We start from the raw sequence: 20,473 nt of genomic DNA on the forward strand, positions 1-20,473 counted from the left end.
GAATTCACTTACTTGTTATATATCAAGGCGTATTAACAAGGTGAGTGCGTCCCGGCAACAAATACAACAATGCAAAAACAACAGGCAATTTGTTTTTGTTAAAATGTACGGTAAATGTCAAAATCAAGGCGAATTAAAATATTACTATGTTATTTACAATAACAAATGTAAACATAAACAATGTTTGACATATATCAAGGCGTAATTAACAAGGTGACAGCAGTGGCGAATTGAAATAAATACAGGCGAATTCACTTATTTTTTATATATAGAGTTTGACATACGGGCGAATATTTTTTATATATGTAGTTTGACATTTGTGCGCGCTATTTCTATAATCAGCTGTGCTGCCGATGGCACCTTATTAAATGCACCTTGACATATAGTGTACATAAATCCACAGCGAATTAAGAAACAGCTGATTTTATGCACTCACCTTGTTAATACGCCTTGTTATATATAGAGTTTGACATACGGACGTACGAGCGAATATTTTTTATATATGTACAGTGAGCCGCAAAAGTGAGTATACACCAAAAATTATTGGATATTTTTTAAGATAATGAAAATTCTAAAATTTATCCATGATTAAAATTTTAAAGTTTCGGTTTGGCTTGAATAATATCTTTGGTTGTGAAAAATATAGATTTAAGTCGGACTATAATGATTTTCATGATCTTAAAAAATCAAAAAATTCGCTGCTGTTTACTCACTTTTGAAGCTCACTGTAGTTTGACATTTGTGCGTGCTATTTCTATAATCAGCTGTGCTGCCGATGGCACCTTATTAAATGCACCTTGGCTGTCACCTTATTAAATACACCATGATTCCACTTTAATATTGAATTCGCCTGACTTGTGTTTCTTGACAGATTGGGTAAAAAGAAAAAACAAAATGTTTGTTGTTTTTGTATAGTTGTACTCAAGGCGTATTTAACAAGGTGACAGCAGTGGCGAATTGAAATAAATACAGGCGAATTCATTTATTTTTTATATATGGAGTTTGACATAATGGCGTTCCGGCGAATATTTTTTATATATGCAGTTTGACATTATCGCGTGCTAGTTCTGTAATCAGCTGTTCTCGTGAGGTCACCTTATTAGATTTGCCTTGGTTGTACTCAAGGCGTATTTAACAAGGTGACAGCAGTGGCGAATTGAAACAAATACAGGCGAATTCACTTATTTTTTATATATAGAGCAAGGCGTATTTAACAAGGTGACAGCAGTGGCGAATTGAAATAAATACAGGCGAATTCACTTATTTTTTATATATGGAGTTTGACATAATGGCGTTCCGGCGAATATTTTTTATATATGTAGTTTGACATAATCACGTGCTAGTTCTGTAATCAGCTGTTCTAGTGAGGTCACCTTATTAGATTCGCCTTGATATAGAGTTTAACATACGGGCGTACGGGCGGATATTTTTTACATATGTAGTTTGACATTTGTGCGTGCTATTGCTATAATCAGCTGTGCTGCCGATGGCACCTTATTAAATGCACTTTGGTTGTACTTGTTGTAGGGACGAGTACACCTTATATGAATTCGCCTTGTTTAGGATGATGCAAAATGTCAAAACTGAGCGCCAAAATTGTTTACACTTCCATATAATAATTGCAAAAAGAAAAAATTTATCGAACTCTTGGAAAACATTGAAATAATTAAAAAGTTAAAATGTACGAACGTAGTTCTTTGCGTTATGCTCATACTACGGGCTTTACAAGTTTAATTTATACGGATAATGGAGAATTTATATTGACATGTGGTTCCGATGGTGATATTCGTAAATGGCGTGGCATTGATGATGATGACCCTTCATCAAACTGTTTGGGAGAATACATTGTGTGTTTGGCTCAAAAAGGAGACAAGTTGTTGGCGTCTACAGATCGCAATACGGTACAGGCTTACACTTTCCCAGATATGGACATCGATGGTACATTAATGCGATTTACGGCGCCAGTTGTAGCTATAAAGGTGAGAGAAGATTGTGTGGCGGCTGGTTCCGAAGATACCAAAATAAAAGTAAAAAATGGAGACCTTGAACCGATTGAATTAGAAGGACACAAAGGTCCAGTGCTGGCATTGGATATACATCCAAAATTATTGTTCTTGGCTTCTGTTGGTGGCGAAGGCGTTCTCAAAATCTGGGATCTTAAAGAATCAAAAGAATTAAAAACAATTACTGGTTTAACTAAAAGCAACAGTTTTGAAAACGCAAAATTTTTTGGTAGCCCATGTTTTGAGCCAAGCAATGGCAACAGTCTCGTGTATGTTAGTGGTAAAGAAGTTTGTGTATTGAGTACATCTACGTGGGAAATGCTATACTCCCTCACAGACGAGAAAATTAAGGGAGAGTATACATGTTGTCAATTTTCTATGGACGGTTCGTTCTTAGCAGCTGCTACTGATAAGGGAGAGATTTCCATATTTGACTTCAACAGCAGACAGGTTAAAAAATGTGAAGCTCCGTCTAGCGAATGTCAAAGTATAACATGTTTGGCTTGGAATAGCAAAAGTAATGGTGAAATAGCATACTCTGATGCTTCAGGTCAATTAGGTGTATTGTTTTCTACGGACGATGCTCCAGATGAGGAAAACCTGGAAGGAGATACTAACGATATCGACAATGTTTTTGGAGAAATGGATTTCGCTGAAGATGACTCCAAAAGCAGTGATAAGAGAAACCTAGGCAATGATGATAATATCGACAATGACGGAGATGACGACGATGCTGTATCTATAGAGAAATTAAAAAGTAAAATTATGTCTTATGCTAACGGAGATATACCATGCGATGATGAGACCAGAGATTCTATTGAAAGAGCACGTTCAGAAAGTCCATCAATATCAGGGGCAGCCTACAGTAAATCATTTAAACAACAAGTGACTTTTCAGCCCAGTTCAACTCCCGTCCACTTGGAACATCGCTATTTAGTATGGAACACTATTGGTATAGTAACATTGCACGCCGATGGATCAGATGGAGCTATAGATGTTGAATTTCACGATGCCAGTGTACATCATTCCTTGCATATTCCAAATCATAATAACCATAATATGGCAAGTCTGAGCTCCTCAGTTTTGGCTATGGCATCAGAAACTTCATCAAAAATAGTGTGCATAGCTTTATCGGATTCTGGAAACCGAGAGTGGTCCGTGCAATTGCCGGATTGTGAGAGTGTGGAAGCTATATGTGCAACATCAAAAATGGTGGCTGCAATTTCAAATTTGCAATACCTGAGAATTTTTACAGTGATGGGAACGCAAAGAGAAATTATTTCGGTACCAGGACCGGTAGTATGTGTGGCAGGATATGAAGATCGTATTTTAGTTTGCTACCACAGTGCTCCATCGAGCGAGAAGCAGCAAAATATACACGGAATGTTATTGCAATCAACAAGCTTAAAAATAAAGTGCCAAAACATAACAATACCTCTGACGCCGGAGAGGCAATTGGCTTGGCTGGGCTTTTCTGATTGCGGTTCCCCAGTTTTTTATGATTCAATGGGTTTGGTACAGTTGTTTAATCTCAAATCTAATTGTTGGTACCCAGTTTGCGACACAATGAAGCAATCTTCAAGTGTCTCAAACAATTATTTTATGATTTCTCTTTCAGAGAGGTCGCAAATTCTTCAAGCCGTACTATGCCGCGGTACTTCATATCCTATGACTACTCCTCGTCCAATGATACAGGAATTGCCATTGCAGCTGCCTCTTTGTGATGTAGAAAGTGAAAAGTCTTCTCTAGAAGATTCTTTGTTACGTGCAACCATAATGTCAATGGATAACGCCGAAAAAACTGTTAAGGAGACGGCTATAAAATTATTTGCTCTGGCCTGTCGCAGTGAAATTGAAATACGTGCAAAAGAACTAATAGAAACCATAGCTTGTACAGATCTGCTAATGCTGGCTGTAAAATATGCGACAAAATTAGGTAGAATTCACTTATCCGATAAACTGTTGGATCTGATGCCACAATTGGAAGAAGAGCAACAAGCAAGAGAACATGAAGAACAATTAGTTGAGCAATCACTACCAGCATCACCTCTCATCTTGTTAAAAGCCTATCAAAATGGCTCCATAGCGAATTCCAAAAAAATAGCACCTAAGTTAATGGATTTGGGTTCAGCAAAAAAAACTACTTTGAAAAGGTTTTCATATAACAATTCACCATCAATATCCTTGTTTAAAAAATCTGCAAACGAACAATTGTTGCCAACTTCATCAGAAACATCCCAAGAGAATGTTTGTACTTCTGAATTAGATTCTCAATTATCAAAAATATCATCGAAGGATGATGAATCTACTATAAAACGGACACCTTTAAATTCCGCAAATCCGTTTGCTTCTAAACGCAAAATTTCAGATGTTGATAAAACCATATTAATGGGTTCTGACAAATTGAAAATCGCTAAAAAATGAAACGTTTCGCTAAAATTTTAAGATTAATATTAAGAATTGTATGTATTAAAATAAAGAAATCAACGCTTTTATTCAATTCAAATTTGTATTAAAAATTGTTTATTTTCATATTTATAGTAATTATACTTTGCATCTAAATTTAACCAAAAACTACTTGTTTTTTTTTACATCATCCCCAATAAACTAATCAGCTGGTAGTCGATGCTATTACAGATGTGGACAGACAAATAGTTGAGTGTTTTGATGCGTAAAATTCATGTTTTTTTAATGCTAAAATACAATTACAATCCATATTCTGACTAAATCCTCTGACCAAACATTCGGAATTTATAAACGAAAAATTCTCTAATAAAAGTATTCGAGGGATTATCTGTAATTTATTTATTTATTGAAATTCATAGTAATATAAAAAGTCCTTTTTTTCAAAATAACATTACGATCATTTCCAGAAACATAAGTTATTACAATACACTTTTGCAAAAAAAGCAAGATATACTTGTATATTAGTGCAATTTAAATAATTTTACTACACAATTTAATGTTATTTTTATATGTTTATCATGAGAGGTAAGTATATAAGTTAGTTATTACGATTTGTTCATCAACAATTTTTTTTGACAAAAAATAGTTTTCGTAAATTTTTTATACAAATTTTTATTTGGAGAAAAGAAATTTGGAAACAGCCGAACTATGGATACAATAATTATTTCTGATGATTTTTTAGCAAGTTATAAAATAGCTCTTAAATATGTGAAACAAAATATAGTACATATGTATGTATGTACCTATTTTTGTGTCCACATGTGTATATACTATGTATGTTCATTTCATGTTCATACGTTATGTGGTTGAATTTTTATAAAGTTGTTAGACTGAATTATAATAGAAAATAAACACAATGTTAAGTAATTTTCACAGATCAAACTTCAAGCAATTAAGTTTAATAAGATATGTGTTAAATCGACTTGAAAATGTGACACACCGTTATAGTACACAAGCAATATTTCAAAATATATTTGATAGGAATTCCAAAAAGCTACAAAAGGAAAGAGCTGCGAAAAGGTAATTTGACTTTTTTCACTTTATTACCGCATCCAGCAGCAGTATTATTAACGATGGCATTTACTTGTAGTGAAGATGTGGAGTTATATGATTACCTCAAAGAAGAGGTCGGTTATAGAGTGGCTGATCGAGTATTTGATATCAAAAGGGAATTTAAAAACGCTGCAGACTTAGGTTGTAATCGTGGCTTCTTATCACGACACATTTTGGCCGAAAGTGTAAAACATTTAACCTTATGTGATATTAGCCCTACTATGCTTGCTCAGGCCCAAGGAACACCTGGCTTAGAAATTAAAAAATTGGAACTAGATGAAGAACAATGGAACGTCTGTATCTATTATTATAAATCAATACATAAATTAATTTAATCGGTTTATAGTTTCCAGAAAATTCTTTGGATTTAGTAATTTCATCGTTGAGTCTTCATTGGGTCAACGATTTGCCAGGCTGCTTTAGTAAAGTAATAAGGAGTCTAAAACCCGATGGTGTATTTATTGCGTCAATGTTCGGTGGCGATACTCTATATGAATTGAGATCTTCATTACAACTGGCTGAGTTGGAAAGAAAAGGTGGTATAGCTCCTCATATATCACCATTTACTCAGGTATGATTATTTTTAATATTGTTTGCAAAGCAATCGAAAATTTTATAAAAAACATTTTACATAAAAAAAGGGAAGATTGCTATACCTATTCGGCTAAGCTATTTTATATGTACATATGTGCAATTCCATGCCTTCGTACGTGACATTTATACGCCTATAGAGTGGAATAGATTTTTTAAAATAAGAGTATCTGAAAAATAATTTGGTCTTTATGTTTCATTCTGAGGGTTCGAAACATTGTTGTCCAAAATATCGAGCGAAAGAAGAAATAAGTATATCGTACGTGACATAAAACGGAAGTAATTTCGTGAGAGGCGTTATGTTTTCTTTACAATCCTCCATATTTAAATAAAAACAATCTTTGGATGATTTTATAATAAATAAAATTTAATATCGTACGTGACAGATTCTTCTCTACAAAAACTAAAAAATAGATAGAAAATGTATATTCGGTGTGAATAAACAATTTGATAATATCAAAAAAAACAATCAGAGTCAAATTCATTTCATACTACATTCCAATTTTGAGCTTAGTTTTCGCCGCAAATTTTGTCTAAAACATACCAATTAAATTAAAAAATTAACTATAGTGACGAAAATCACCGTAACCTGAACAATATGAACGCCTACCATGGCTCTAGATACATTCACACAGTAACATCTTAGTGTTTTCTCCTATTCAAATCATTTTGAAAAAAAGTTTCAAGGGTTTTTTGTTTTTTCAGTCGTGGTCGTCTTTCTCGTGGAATTGCCCATATGTATATATATCCTTCATCTAAGTATATTTAAACAACTTTTGTTTTATTATATGTAACAGATTCGAGATGTTGGTTCATTACTTAATCGGGCAGGTTTTACCATGCTCACCATAGATACTGATGAGATTGTCATAGGCTATCCTACTATGTTTGAACTTATGTGGGACCTTAAAGGTATGGCTGAAAATAATGCAGCATTTAATCGACCCATACACTTAAGCAGAGACACCATGATGGCTGCCAGCGCCATCTACAAGGAAATGTATAAGAAGGTACAATAGTTTAAAAAAGCATGATTTTTTTTTTTTTTTTTAAAAACTTGATCGTTCTAATATCAAAAACTTTATTAATTTTTAGGACAACGGTATTCCGGCTACATTTCAGATAATTTATTTTGTCGGTTGGAAACCGGGACCTGATCAACCTACTCCACTGCCAAGAGGTTCTAGTGATGTATCATTAAAAGATCTGGGCAAAATGATAGAGAGTAGTGCAAATAAAACAAAGAAAAAGAATTAAACAAGACTGTTGACAATAAATTTACATTTGTGCAATTACATATGTATAAATGTGTGTATGTTTACATATCATTGCATTTTATATTATACTAGCTGAGGTAATGTTTTTCTGACATACAAATTATTTCTAATGAATATTTTGGTTCTAGCGGTATGAAATATACTTCACGACCTATTCTCATAGTTACCAAATATAGATTAAAAATTGCATAAGAATAGGTAGATCCGTTTCTTTTACATATATTAAAGAGAATTTTAAATGGCAAGTTAAATGAAAAGAAATTAAAAACGCAAACATTTTTTTCATATTTACTTTAGACAATATGTTGTTGACTGTTTATTTTTACATTTATTTTTCATTTAATATAAACAATTAATAATAATAATAATATAATATCGTATAAATAATAATTAATTTTTTTCTTAAACTCAAAGAAAAAATAAATGCTATTTTATAATAATCCGAATATATCGCTCATTTGGGACAAAATTTGGGTTTTGAACTGAGTCCCATAATATATTCCCCATAAGAGAGAGAGAGTTATGACTATCTCGTCGCAAATGAGCTATATGTAGATGTATATACATATATATATTTTTTTGTTGTTGGAAATTATAAGTTTTATAAACAATGGCAAGTTTTAACAGATTGTAGAATATTTCTTGAACCTAATTTAATAAAAATAGTTTCTGTAACATTTAATATGTATGTATGAACTTGATATTTATTGTATTGAAATGTCTCCTCGCACTCCAAGTGTTTGAAAAGGGAATGATTTTTGTATTAAAGTAATAAAATATTTTGTACAATATAGCAATTTAATTGGTCATTGTGGTATTGTTTTCTGTTGCCGAATTATAGTGATTCAAATATAATATCGATAATTATAAAAAAAATTAAACTTTGTCATTTATAAAACTCAAGGGTAAATTTTAAAGTCATATTCATAATGTAAGAAAAAAATGTTAACCAAAAGAGGTCCAATTTTTGTTTTTAAGTAAATTCGAATGTGGGAAGATAAGTACTTATTTAGTGAGCATAATGTTAGCTTAAATGCAAAACTACGTACATACTTCAGTTACTACTTTCGGTATTATTCTTACCATTTTCAGTTGCGCCATTCTAAAGCCATGTTCAGAGTATGACTTTTGTTAAAATCCGAAACAATTAGTTAATTCGTTTAGCTTTGCATTTAAACTATCCATATGTATGTATTGTTTTTGTTATGAATACGGCGAGCGATAATTGTATATAAAGAAGTGGACACGCTAAAACTAAAATATTTGCATTATAAAAATCTTATTTCTAAATTTTAAACAGTAGCTAAAGGCGTAGATGAAGGTGTTGAATGTGTTCGTAATGGCGTTGACGACTTAATCGGTGTTGCATTGGGAGTAGTGGGTGTTGCAGCTTCAATATTTAAGTTAATCTGCTGTCCGGAAGAACTGTGCGTTCCACTGAGTTGTGAACTGATTAATGTGTTTAAGGAAGACGCCATTACAACATTAAATGTTTTGGAATCCGCTATTTCAAACGTTTTATTTTCTAATGCTGTTGCTGTAGTTACGGTTAGTGGTGAAGAGTAGCACGGCTTGACACAGTTGTGTTGAGGCGGCGTAGAAGGTAAACGTCAGGTACCCATTAATATTTCACGTTGCGGAGTTTGTTGTAAAGCATTAGCCGTTTTCAGATGTATACTAATGAAAATAAATAGATGAATATTAAACAATATATATAGACGTTTTTATCAGCATACTTATTGTCCTCCAACGAAAAAGTTTCCGATGATCCATGTGAGGCCATTGATGTACCTGCAAGCGAACTTCTTATTGAATGATTATCCTCGGGTACGGTTAATGTTACTATTTTTTAGTCAATTATTGTATAAATGTATATTTTGTATTTTTATTTTATTTTTTTTTTGTTCAAAATACCATGCCAATTGATTTTTGTGGGTCGTTGAAGGATATTGGGGGATGTTGTTTGTTTTTTATTTTAGTTTTTAAAGTTGCAACGTCCAATTATTCAATATTATTTCGGTATTTAGCAAAATTTCAAGAACAAAAACAAAAGATAAATGCCAATTTGTATTATTATTAATGTTATATCATAATTAATAAAAAAAACTATAACAAAAAATTAATTTTTAACGAATATTGAAAAATAAAAACTATATAACGTAAGGTGTTAGTAAAATATTCGTATTGAATTTGGGCCTTTTCGGAAATGCATCACCGCGCTGCATTTGATGCGCATCTGTGATTAGTTTGCGATGCTCATGCAAATCAGCTGATGCTGATGCGCAGACAATGCATCAGCCATTTTTGTGATGCTTGTTTGATGGTTTTTGCGCATCATATGTTTCACTGTTGCTTTTTAGAACTCATGACATTTGCAGTGTTGGCAACTTTTGCATTTTAGAATGTACTGCGCATCAGATGCAGCGCAGTGATGCATTTCCGAAAAGGCCCTTTGTTCAAGTGGAGTGTATTAATTACTATAGTACAATATAGTATTGTAGCTTCAAATAAACATGCATAAATTTGTATAAAGCCTGGCACAGTTGGATTGGTTTCAGAAAATAAGAACAATTTTTTTGTACTATTAACATGAGTACACTCGTAGAAATTTGTTGATGAAATTTTTCAGTATTGATTTGTGGATAAAATACTCAAGAAATTTTATTTTCAGAAAGTATGGGACGGGCAATTGTGACAGTTTTTACACCCTACTTTACAGTTTACCCCGGTCTTCTCGCAACTGTTCGTTCGTTAAGTTAATTAAATATGAAATCACAATACGATTTTTTGGATTAAAATTTATTTTGGAACAAATATGTACGTAGTATGTATATTAATAATTTTCATTGGATTACAAAATATGAGGAATTTTTAATTTTATAATATCATTGGAGATGAGAATAATACAAAGTTATTAATGAATATACATAGATTTATGCAAGGACAGAAAAGGAATGTTATGTTTTGTTTGTATTGTATTGGATACATAAAATACTCATAAGTTAAACAAATTAGAAAGAATATTAGTGACGGTTAGGATACATAATTTAGCAACAATAAAATCAAGTTCACTACTCAATAAAATTATAAGAGACATCATATTTGGAAAAGTGAAACTGGAATTTCATAAGTAGTATGAATTAATCTAGATCAAGCACAATACAGAAATCAAATACTTGCAAAAACTAAGAAACTTTTTTTGTGTTTCTTTTTTTTTTTTTGTAATTTACATCTGTAATTAAATGTAAGCTATAAGTCTTATAAAAAATATGTAAATTGTATGTATGTATGTATATAAATATATTAATTTTAAATTCTTAAAAATACAAAATGCAAAATAACAAATGAAAACTGTTTATCTAATAATATTTAATTTCATACAAATTAATCAATCAAATTTGTTGGCTTTTTGAGTGCAATGTAAAAAAAAAAAAATTAATAAAATAAATTATGTATGTATACAATATTTCTACTAAAGTTTAGTACAATTTTAACAAAATTATTTATAGGCAATATTTATATTTTAAACAAATCATAATAAATAAATAGTAAATGAAAGGAATTTCTTTTTTTTTATATATTAAAGACGAGTATTTTCCACACTAAGTTCATCGTCGTCGTCGATGTCAGCGTTATCAATATTATCACCACAGTTATCATTATTTTTTAAATGGGACATTTTCTTATCATAATTGTTAATCAAAATCTTTATATCAGTATCGTGCCCATTTAGCTGTTCGTCGTCAGTGTTAGTGTTATTAACAATTTGATGATTGTTATGTAAATGATGGTCATCGTGAGAATAAGAATCATTGTTTTTGAAACTAATACGATTCGATGTTGTTGTTTCTTCTTGACACAATATCGGTGTCATAGTGGAACTATAGGTTTTAATTGCAGTCGTTGGTATGGCGGTGGCAGAATTGGAATTTTTAATATTGTTGTAGCTAGATTGTGGTGGCGGTTGTGGTGGTGGTGTAAGAGTAACAAAAAATCCATTGCTATACAAAGAATTACTGCTAATAGCTGGTGAGGTTGCTAAACTAGTGATACTTTGATAAGTTTTCATGGAGTATGCATCACCTATAATGTGGACAACATACACACATACAGAAATTAATTTATAAACAAACAAAAAAAAAACAACATTTTTAATTATTGACAAATGTGTATTGAATACAATTATTAAATTATTCAATTCATTTGGAAGTACTATGAAATTGTAATTAATGTAGAATGGGGTGTTAACATATTTACAAATGTATCTTAACAATAAATTAATCTATCTATCTATCTATCTATCTATCTATCTATCTTTCTATCTATCTATCTATCTATCTATCTATCTATCTATCTATCTATCTATCTATCTATCTATCTATCTATCTATCTATCTATCTATCTATCTATCTATCTATCTATCTATCTATCTATCTATCTATCTATAAGCTTTACAAATAAATATGGAATATTGAAAGTCACCGACAACATATTTCATTTATAACAATAATTTAGCATTTAAAGATTTTAATTTTAATTGGGTTTACTCTCCCCTGGCTACTTTTTACAAATGACGTCAGATGTGAACATTTTGTGATTCATGATTTTTTTCAACATTTCATCATATTATTTAGAAATTGCATTATCAATTTGAATTTAACGGTACGTAATGTCTGCTTGTAACACGCTGTTGTTAACATTGTTTATTAAAATGACGACAACATTAACCATAAACCAGCTTTAAAAGCAGTAGGGGATCATTGTGGAAATAGAACATTCTAGTATTTCCGTTAGATTATGCATGATACTTTTAGAAGATGGCGCTGTGTATTTGAAAAGTAACAGCAAGTTCGTAGTGAGTCAGTATATCGAAAGCGCTTTTAAACTAAATTTACGTCGTGTTGAAAGAACGTTGGTTACGAGGTGTCGTAGAAAAAAACCATTATACTGAGATCTCTGTTTAAAATTGTATTAAACGACAGAGACAAACATACAAGATATTTGCATCAAATTTCACCATCCTAGTTCCGTTGGACGAACGGACACTTGTTTTCGGACTCTCAATATGGCTTATCATAGTATACGTATACATATTTTGTATTTCCAAGATAGTTTACAACAACAACGTAAATTATTCGAATCCGTGAGTGTTGTAAGTGCAAAAGAGTGGGAGATAAGCAAATTTTCAAAACACGTATGTATGTATTGCAAGTGAATGTTTTTTTTTAATAAGGTATATTTATATTTAGAAAAAAGTGCTAACAAAATCGGGCAATAAATTTTAGTTTGACCTTTTCGTTTCATATCCCCCCCTTAATTAAGCAATAGGGTATAATTTTTTTGACATTTCGAAATAATTGAGTTTAAAATTTTTGTGTTAGTAGACATCTGGAACAAAAGTAATATTTCAATTGATCTTTTGACCCACTTTGTGGAAGTAGAATTTCACCAAATTTTTACCACATATAGAATCAGTTATGTTTTATTATGCAATAAAAAAATAATGGTGTATATGCTTATACACTATTGTTTTATTGAGGGGACGATATGTAGGCGCATTAAATAAATTTCTAACCAAGTCCAGCCATAAGCATGGGATTCTACAATTAATTTAATTAAGTATTTCGAATTGAAATATGTAAATTTGGTTCTAAAAATTTTACAAAACTAAAACTTATTAAAATACCCAGTAAGATTTTTTGCTGAAATACAAGTTGAAAACCAGACTTGAGGCCAGTGTCAAGCAATTGAATTATAGTTGTACTACCCTCTATATCTATAGAATTATCAATTTTAAAACACAATTATATTTGCATTCAAATAAAATTTTAAGAAATTGTTCAAGTGCTTGAAATTATAAGTCTTTAGTGCTTTTTGGGTAAATTTTGTATTCCCATAAATAATTTTTGATTCATAGTAATATAGAATATTACATTATTTTTTAAGTTTTGAAAAATAGTAATTACTAAGTATTATTTTGAAGTGAGCAAGAACTTGAAAGATAAACATTAAGAAAGGCATGCATTAAATTCATAAGTTTGTACTAATATCTATTCTATGTAAAGAGTACAGAAAGAAAGAATAGTCAAGGCGGAATATGTAACATCTAACATGCACAGATGTTTACATAAATACATATGTACGTATGAAAATTAGAGCGGCTGACCAGAAAGAGCTTGTTCATTTTATGATATTGTTTCGCTACTAATTAGACAAATTAATTTGTAGAAGTGAATGGTTTGTGTCTCGTCTGTCTCTATAGAGCTTTAGAATAGACAATTATAACATATTCCTAAATAGATATTTTCTCAAATTTTACATTTTAAATTAAAAATAAAAATGATGACGAAAATTAATATGCATGAGCAAAAATCGAATCCCTTGTAAATTTGGAATTTTTGACCTGAAACGTTAACTAAAAACATTTCAAAGCTTTTATTTTTTTTATTTATTTCTAATATTTGTTATAAAAGTTTTTTTGCAGAAAATATTCTTCATCCTTTTTGGTCTTGGAATGACTTTCAATCAAACATTATCTCTTTGCTCTTTGTCTAAACAAAATGCTGGAAGACTTGGGCTGCTTCATTATGACTTCTACAGATCTGATCTTAGGGAAACGCTGCTTTAGCGTAAATCTTCCAACATCACCCAAGTGAGCTGTTAAACCAACTAATATTAACCTATTACATGTATTAAAATGTTATCAGGAAAAAGTTAAAAATTTTGCACCAGAAACAATATCAAGATATCGTAAATTTGCTCAATTAAATTTGAGCTTAAAATTGAAGTAAATATGGAAGAGCATTTTTAATTTTTAGTGGAGAACCAAAAACGGAAATTTTTATGAAAATCTATCCAGTCAAGTAATATAAGTATTAAAAAAGTGTAAATTTTTTCAATATTTTTTCATTACTTTACAAAAAATAATTATCTACACATTTTAATAATTTGACGTTGAGAGATATTGTTTATTTTAAAAACGCGTTCGTAGGAAGTGGTTGTGAATGATAGAGTAAATAAATATTTATGTAATATGTCAGGATAAATACATATATATGTAGGTACGTTCGCGAGTGATTGTTTGTTCACAGTATAGTTCGTTAGTATGGCGTAGATAGAAATAGAAATTTGTAATTGTTTCTAAAATAATTATTATTTAGTACATTCTAATACATTCAAAAATAAAACAATTCAATCACAAAATTAAAGTTATAAACAAATTATATATAAGATGAAGATTTGTTTAAATAAAAGTTAAGAATGAAAAATGTATAAAGGATTTAGTGACACTAGTAATATAATTTATACTCGCATCACAGTTATGAATTTAAAATATTGGAAATAAAAGCAAATACACTTGTAAACATATTTAGCATAGTTTATTAGTTCATGTCTTAAGGTTCGGTCACACAAGGCAAATACTTGCCCTTTGCGAACGGCCCTTTGGACATTTTTTGTGTGTCAAGTAGTGAGAATGTTATTAGTGAGAATAATATTGATATAGCGTTTGGTTGTTCAACTTACCAGTAGCACACTCAGATGTTTCATACGATACCGTTGATTGTACTTCAATAGCATTTTGTTCTTGTCTGGAAAAAATTAAACATTGCTAATTAGTACTCCTGTGAATGAATGAATGTATGTGTTGGTTTTGATTTTTTACCTCAATATAACATCATTAATAACCTGTTTTTCTGTGTCTGTATACTCTGATCTTCGTCGCCCAATTTTTTTTTCGATGTCCGCTTCTATAAATTGGCCTAAAGGCTTTGTGGGAAATTCATTTACTTTGGCTGGTGGAGGAACATCCAGTTTGTGTTCCTTTAATTTTTTCATAACACGTTCTAAGGCATCTATTGCTAAATCGTCGTTGTAACCGAAATTTTTATGTAGTTTCACTTGTAAATACTCTAAAATAGAATCCATATCTTTGAGTCGAAGTAGTTCTGATTTGTGCAGGTATAATATGGTAATAGCCATAGCAGTAATGACGCGATCACCCTCTAACAGAAATATGTCCCAGACACGCAAACTTAAACTAAATGGTATCTGCATGAGCAAGACAAAGGCAAAGATAAATTCAAACATTTTAATGATTTTCATATTGTAAATAAGAAATAGAAACAGAAACAGAAACTTACACGTTCTACGAAGACCACAAAAAACCATTTTATTGAATATAATATTGCATCAACATTATGCTTCATAAAGTGTTTGTGTAATTTTGGCATTATTTTCAACATAATACGATCATGGTGTTCCAGAAAACGCGTGAGCTTGGGAAAACCTTCAATAAATAGGCCGTGCATGGCAAACTTTTCATTAACTATTAATGAATTTAATGCCCAGAATGCTTCCTCCTCTTGCATGTACAATAATAGAACACCAGCTACACATGCCATACCCTGGCAATATCCCAATTCTGGATTGTAAACACTATACGCATTTAGTACATTGAACAATGAGACCTGCTTAACACTGTAGCGTTCTCGGAATGCTAGATTATCGCGAAATTGCCGATTGACATCGGAATCTATTTGTCGTACTTCTGTCGAGTATTTTCGGGATATGTCCAGCATACGCTGATAGACATCACGATTTGTTTCCATAGATTCTTCGACATTCAGTAGTTTCTTCCACGCTGGCCAACGCATACGATCTGGTATTCCCTTAAATACCCGCTTCCTTAATTTTTCATGATGTGGGTTCCACGAAGCAAGCATTTTCATCCACTTCTTGTCACGTTCTAATTCAATTTTAGTGCGTTGAACTTCTTGTGAATCACGTGTATCCGGGAGTCGAGAATCGTGCATAAAGCCGTATCTGCGAAAAAAAAAACCATTTTAATCATTACAAATTTACGAACTTCATATATACATATATATGTATATATATATACATATGGGCTAATCCTGCGTGACGAACGTTTCATTCGTACACGTTTTCATATTTAAATATGAAAATTTTTTGGTTTTTCAAATAAGATAACTCCAACGTATACCATAGGCTATAGTGAGATTTAAGTGCAATTCCAAATAGCATAAGACATTTTTGATCGGAAAATTTTGTGACGCACGTTACAAAAAGTGGAAGTAACTTTAAAAGTTGAAGTGTTTATTCGTAATTTTAGCGAATTTGGCATATTAAAGCAAACAAAATCTTATTCCTAAAAGAAAGATGAATGAAAGAGAATTCTAGTAAAACTTATTTGCATGAACAATCATTTGCCGTTTTCATAAAAAGCCGAGAACATTTTGTTACGCACGTTACGTGACGCTCGTTACAAATTATCCAGATGCTAGAAAATTATCTCCTTTTCCGTGAGAAATTGCGAAAAATTCCATTCAAAGTGAAATTACTCAAAATTCATTTGTATTTAAATTGAATGGTCAAAAATATAAAAAAAATTATAAAAACACATTAAAAAATTAAATTTTTTTGTATAAAATTAAGATATCTGACCTAGTGTTGGATTTGATAATCTGTTTTGTATGAATGACCATCAAAATACATTTTGTTTATATATAAATACATATACATATCAGGGCACTGTGCTCTGATACATATCATGTCTAATATTACAATTAAGAATTCCAAGTTTGATTCATTTAAACAATTTTTTGTTGGTAGACTGTTTCTGGGACTTGCCCATATGACAAAATATCCTTTAAAACAAGTATAACAGCATAATCTAACAAGTATTTTATGCGTTACTCAAAAATCAGTTTAATTTATAAACACAATTTGATTATCGCAAACGATCACAATTATAAATAAGATCTTGAATTTTGTTTGCGTGAAGTGTCGTGTGTTGAAATCAGTAATATGTTATGTATTATAGAATAACGGACTGCTTTTCTTAATTATTATTTAAAAAATTCAAAAAAGTGTTATACTCTATTGAAATTAAAATTTAAAACCTTTTATTTATTAGTATAATATGTAGTGAGTGTTAAAACTTAGCACTATGCGAGTTTAGTGGAGATTTGTTTAATAGCACTAAATTTAGTGATAGTGAAACATCACTGAGCTGGTGACAAATCAAATTTGTGTTAGTGAAATGCACCTCGTTCCATTTGTAATTTCTACATTTTTCATTTGCGACCCAATAAAGTATATATCGTTACCTTAATATAGAAACGCCCTAACTCGTTTCTTTTTCCCAAAATTTAGTTTTCTGCATACTTCGATAGATAATCCCGTAATACACCACTAATAAAATTAAATGTCACATAAAAATCTGTGTTAAAAAAATTGCAACTCCAGAACATTAAGTTTTATTAAGTTGTTTCCTTCTCCTCTAAAATAATGAAAATGTTAGTTAGGGCCTTTCTATATTAAGGTAGCGATATATATTCTGGATATTTATTTACTTATTCAAGATTGTAATACAAAGCCATTTTAGGCCAAATGTATTACATAGAAATAATAAAAATCCTGAGATATCAACTGTACTTAGTAAAAAACAAATAACAATAAAAATAAATGGTCAAACAAAATTAGCTCATTAAATTAGCTATACATTAAAAAAGTAAAATTTTTAGAAAAATTTATATGAAGATACCAATACCAATTAGTGGAGATTCGTGCTTACTCCAACACCAAAGAAAATAAATATAAGGTCAATAAGTTTAAATAGGTAAGTAACAGTTATAAAATCATTAATCTACGGTACCAAAGTAATTCGGAAGTGTAAAACGAAAACCATTGTTGGATTGCGAAAATATGCGAAGCTTATAGGCAAGCAATTATAGCGAGAAATCCTAACTTCAAAAGATCTCTCATAAGATTCTAGGAATAAAAACCTGGGGTTTCCTATCAGATCTCAAAAAGACAAATTTATTACATAAGGTGGAAGGAAACCTCCTACTGAAAACATTATGAAACAACACTAAATTTATATACATATTTAATAAAATTAAAAAATGAACAACCAAGCAATTTGTGAGCAAACCTCTCAACTGTATTGATAATTCGTTGCAACCTATTTAAGATAAGACCTGATGATCCAGATACCACCTCAAGGCAATACAAAAACTGAGGCATTAAATTAAAAGAGCATGGGCCAATCTCACCCTAATGCGTAAAGGTAAATACATATTAGTTGAGTAAATTCTTCGAAGTCTACCCAAATTCCTACCAGATATCAAGTCAAATTTTCAACATAAAAAAAATAATGAAAGGAAAAAATATTTTTTAAAAAAACTGGATAATTCCATTTTTTTCGTAAAAAAAAAACGGATACATTAACATGCTGAGTCAAATAGTCAATGTTTTACTACAAATGATTACTAAAGTTGCCTTAATTCCGTAAAATATAAAAATAAATTAACGACCACAGATATCGTTACCTTAATACAGAAAGGCCTAAGTAGCGTTTTTTTTGTAAGCCCTGATTTTCGTTTATTTTGATAAATGGTCTGTTCATATATCATATTTAGCCAAAAAATCGCGACTTAAAAAACATGGACTTAAAATATAGGCACTTTCTATATTAAGGTAACGATATATGTATAGTATTATATTTCGATTTCGAACATAATGTAAACCGATTTACCAGTTTAAAACCCTTCCGCCAGAATGAATGCCGGCTTTCAAAAATATTTTTTTACCCATAGTAGAAGTTGAATTCATATTTTCGAGATAGTATGATATATGAAGTTGTAATAATGGCCCTAAGTAAGTTAGGGAATTCCATTATATTGGCACATTTATTAAAGCTATAATAATGTCGAAATACATACATAATAACATTTAGCCATATCGAATAGGATGTGAACTTTACTAAAATCATTAAATTGATTATGCGGTGTTTTAACTTACTTATCTGTAATATGATAAAGCTCATATTTTGGATTTTCCCAGGGATCCACCTGATTGGTTGGATCTAAACCCAAACTGTAACGATTGAATATTAATTCTCGTTCCTCTGCAGCGCGCTTTAATAAGGCCTGTTGTTCTTCGTCGATGTTCATGATGTCGTTTTATTGTTTGAGTCAACCAATGTTTAGCGTTTATATCAGTAGAATAACATAAAAATCATTAAACCCACTTTTTTAATGTTGAATTGAAATGTTTTCAAATCAGAGCCTTTTTTCTCTTCGGAGGTAATGTTAAATCAAAGTAGGGGAATATTAGAAAATATATTTTATTTTGTTTTTTGCACAAAATTTAGTGTTTCGTGAAATTACATTTTAAAATGCTGATTGTGAAAATCTTTTAGTAAATATTTATAATAATTAAACAATTTTTAATTACACATAAGCAAACACACACACACTACGAAAATCTAATTTGATTGACGTAGAGTTTAAATTAAAGTCTCCTTTTTCCACAAACAATTATGACGTGATTTTTAGGGCCTCTTTGTGTTTAATTATATATGATGTCTGAGTTGCCAATAAACGCCCCTTCTATCAAACTCTTATTGGCATATTTTGTTTTATTTTAATATTTCTTGTTATTCCCTTGTATTATCTGAATAAACTTCCTGTTTCTTTACATTTTCAGTAATTTTTTTTTGTATAGTATGTATGTATGTATGTATATAAGACATTGCTTGGCTTTCACATTTTTAAAGTAATATTTCTTTAGCGACTTGATTTTGTTTTTTGAACACTTTGCAAAGGTGGTTACAATGAGCCAAAGTTAAATATTTTAATAATGGTATAAATTTTTCGATTTATTATGATTTATGCATAATTCCACCAACACAATATTTTACAAGCGATTTTTTCAAGTATTACAAAAAAAAGTGACATGTTGTTGTTGTTGCAAATTTGACATTTAAGAGTAGTGTTGTATTTAATAGTAGTATTAAATAGTGTTGGTTAATAATGATAAACCCTGCAATATTAAAAGTTCTGTTTTACTCAAAACGATTCTTTTTGTCGTTATAACACATTTTCGACTTTGAAAAAAAATATGTTCTCTTCATATGTATATCTTTATTTGTGCTTAAAATACTAAAAATTGTATTAGGTTTTTAATAAAAAATAAAGTTTGTGGAAAATTTGTTTGGATTTTTTTCAATACTATCGTGTTAATAAGAAATTTATTTTTTGAAACGATTTCTGGACATAT

The 20,473-nt window shown here is 30.6% G+C and overlaps 3 protein-coding genes across 7 annotated transcripts; 2 read left to right on the plus strand and 1 right to left on the minus strand.

The window, feature by feature from the left end:
* The first annotated feature begins 1,563 nt into the window (after positions 1 to 1,563).
* Positions 1,564 to 4,509, plus strand: Ctf4 (Chromosome transmission fidelity 4). The gene has a single exon (XM_065511210.1). The coding sequence runs from the start codon at positions 1,680 to 1,682 to the stop codon at positions 4,425 to 4,427; it is 2,748 nt and encodes a 915-aa protein (XP_065367282.1). The 5' UTR covers positions 1,564 to 1,679; the 3' UTR covers positions 4,428 to 4,509.
* A 763-nt stretch (positions 4,510 to 5,272) lies between these two features.
* LOC135959648 (arginine-hydroxylase NDUFAF5, mitochondrial) lies at positions 5,273 to 7,436 on the plus strand. The gene is made up of 5 exons (XM_065510645.1): positions 5,273 to 5,489; positions 5,560 to 5,815; positions 5,869 to 6,093; positions 6,911 to 7,123; positions 7,209 to 7,436. The coding sequence occupies exons 1-5, from the start codon at positions 5,326 to 5,328 to the stop codon at positions 7,368 to 7,370; spliced, it is 1,020 nt and encodes a 339-aa protein (XP_065366717.1). The 5' UTR covers positions 5,273 to 5,325; the 3' UTR covers positions 7,371 to 7,436.
* A 259-nt stretch (positions 7,437 to 7,695) lies between these two features.
* Positions 7,696 to 20,138, minus strand: RN-tre (Related to the N terminus of tre oncogene). 5 transcript variants are annotated; one of them, XM_065510644.1, is made up of 6 exons: positions 19,214 to 20,138; positions 15,532 to 16,213; positions 15,054 to 15,439; positions 14,915 to 14,979; positions 9,127 to 9,181; positions 7,696 to 9,067 (listed from the first exon to the last, which is right to left on the minus strand). In XM_065510644.1, the coding sequence occupies exons 1-6, from the start codon at positions 19,363 to 19,365 to the stop codon at positions 9,001 to 9,003; spliced, it is 1,407 nt and encodes a 468-aa protein (XP_065366716.1). In that variant the 5' UTR covers positions 19,366 to 20,138; the 3' UTR covers positions 7,696 to 9,000. The 5 variants fall into 5 exon arrangements, with proteins under 5 accessions (XP_065366716.1, XP_065366714.1, XP_065366715.1 ...); XM_065510642.1 differs by having other exon boundaries at positions 9,127 to 9,232; XM_065510643.1 differs by having other exon boundaries at positions 7,696 to 9,181.
* Positions 20,139 to 20,473: the final 335 nt, after the last annotated feature.

Source organism: Calliphora vicina, chromosome 5, assembly GCF_958450345.1.
Source record: "Calliphora vicina chromosome 5, idCalVici1.1, whole genome shotgun sequence".
In the NCBI taxonomy this organism is placed as follows: Eukaryota; Metazoa; Arthropoda; class Insecta; order Diptera; family Calliphoridae; genus Calliphora; species Calliphora vicina.

Coding starts and splice junctions, on each gene's coding strand:
- RN-tre (XM_065510640.1), bottom strand. CDS start 19,365: ATGAACATCGACGAAGAACAACAGGCCTTATTAAAGCGCGCTGCAGAG. Junction 16,214..19,213: donor CTTTATCATATTACAGATAA/GTAAGTTAAAAC, acceptor TTTTTTTCGCAG/ATACGGCTTTATGCACGATT. Junction 11,474..14,914: donor AACATCTGAGTGTGCTACTG/GTAAGTTGAACA, acceptor TCCACATTATAG/GTGATGCATACTCCATGAAA.
- Ctf4 (XM_065511210.1), top strand. CDS start 1,680: ATGTACGAACGTAGTTCTTTGCGTTATGCTCATACTACGGGCTTTACA.
- LOC135959648 (XM_065510645.1), top strand. CDS start 5,326: ATGTTAAGTAATTTTCACAGATCAAACTTCAAGCAATTAAGTTTAATA. Junction 5,490..5,559: donor AAGGAAAGAGCTGCGAAAAG/GTAATTTGACTT, acceptor ATTTACTTGTAG/TGAAGATGTGGAGTTATATG. Junction 5,816..5,868: donor TAGATGAAGAACAATGGAAC/GTCTGTATCTAT, acceptor ATCGGTTTATAG/TTTCCAGAAAATTCTTTGGA.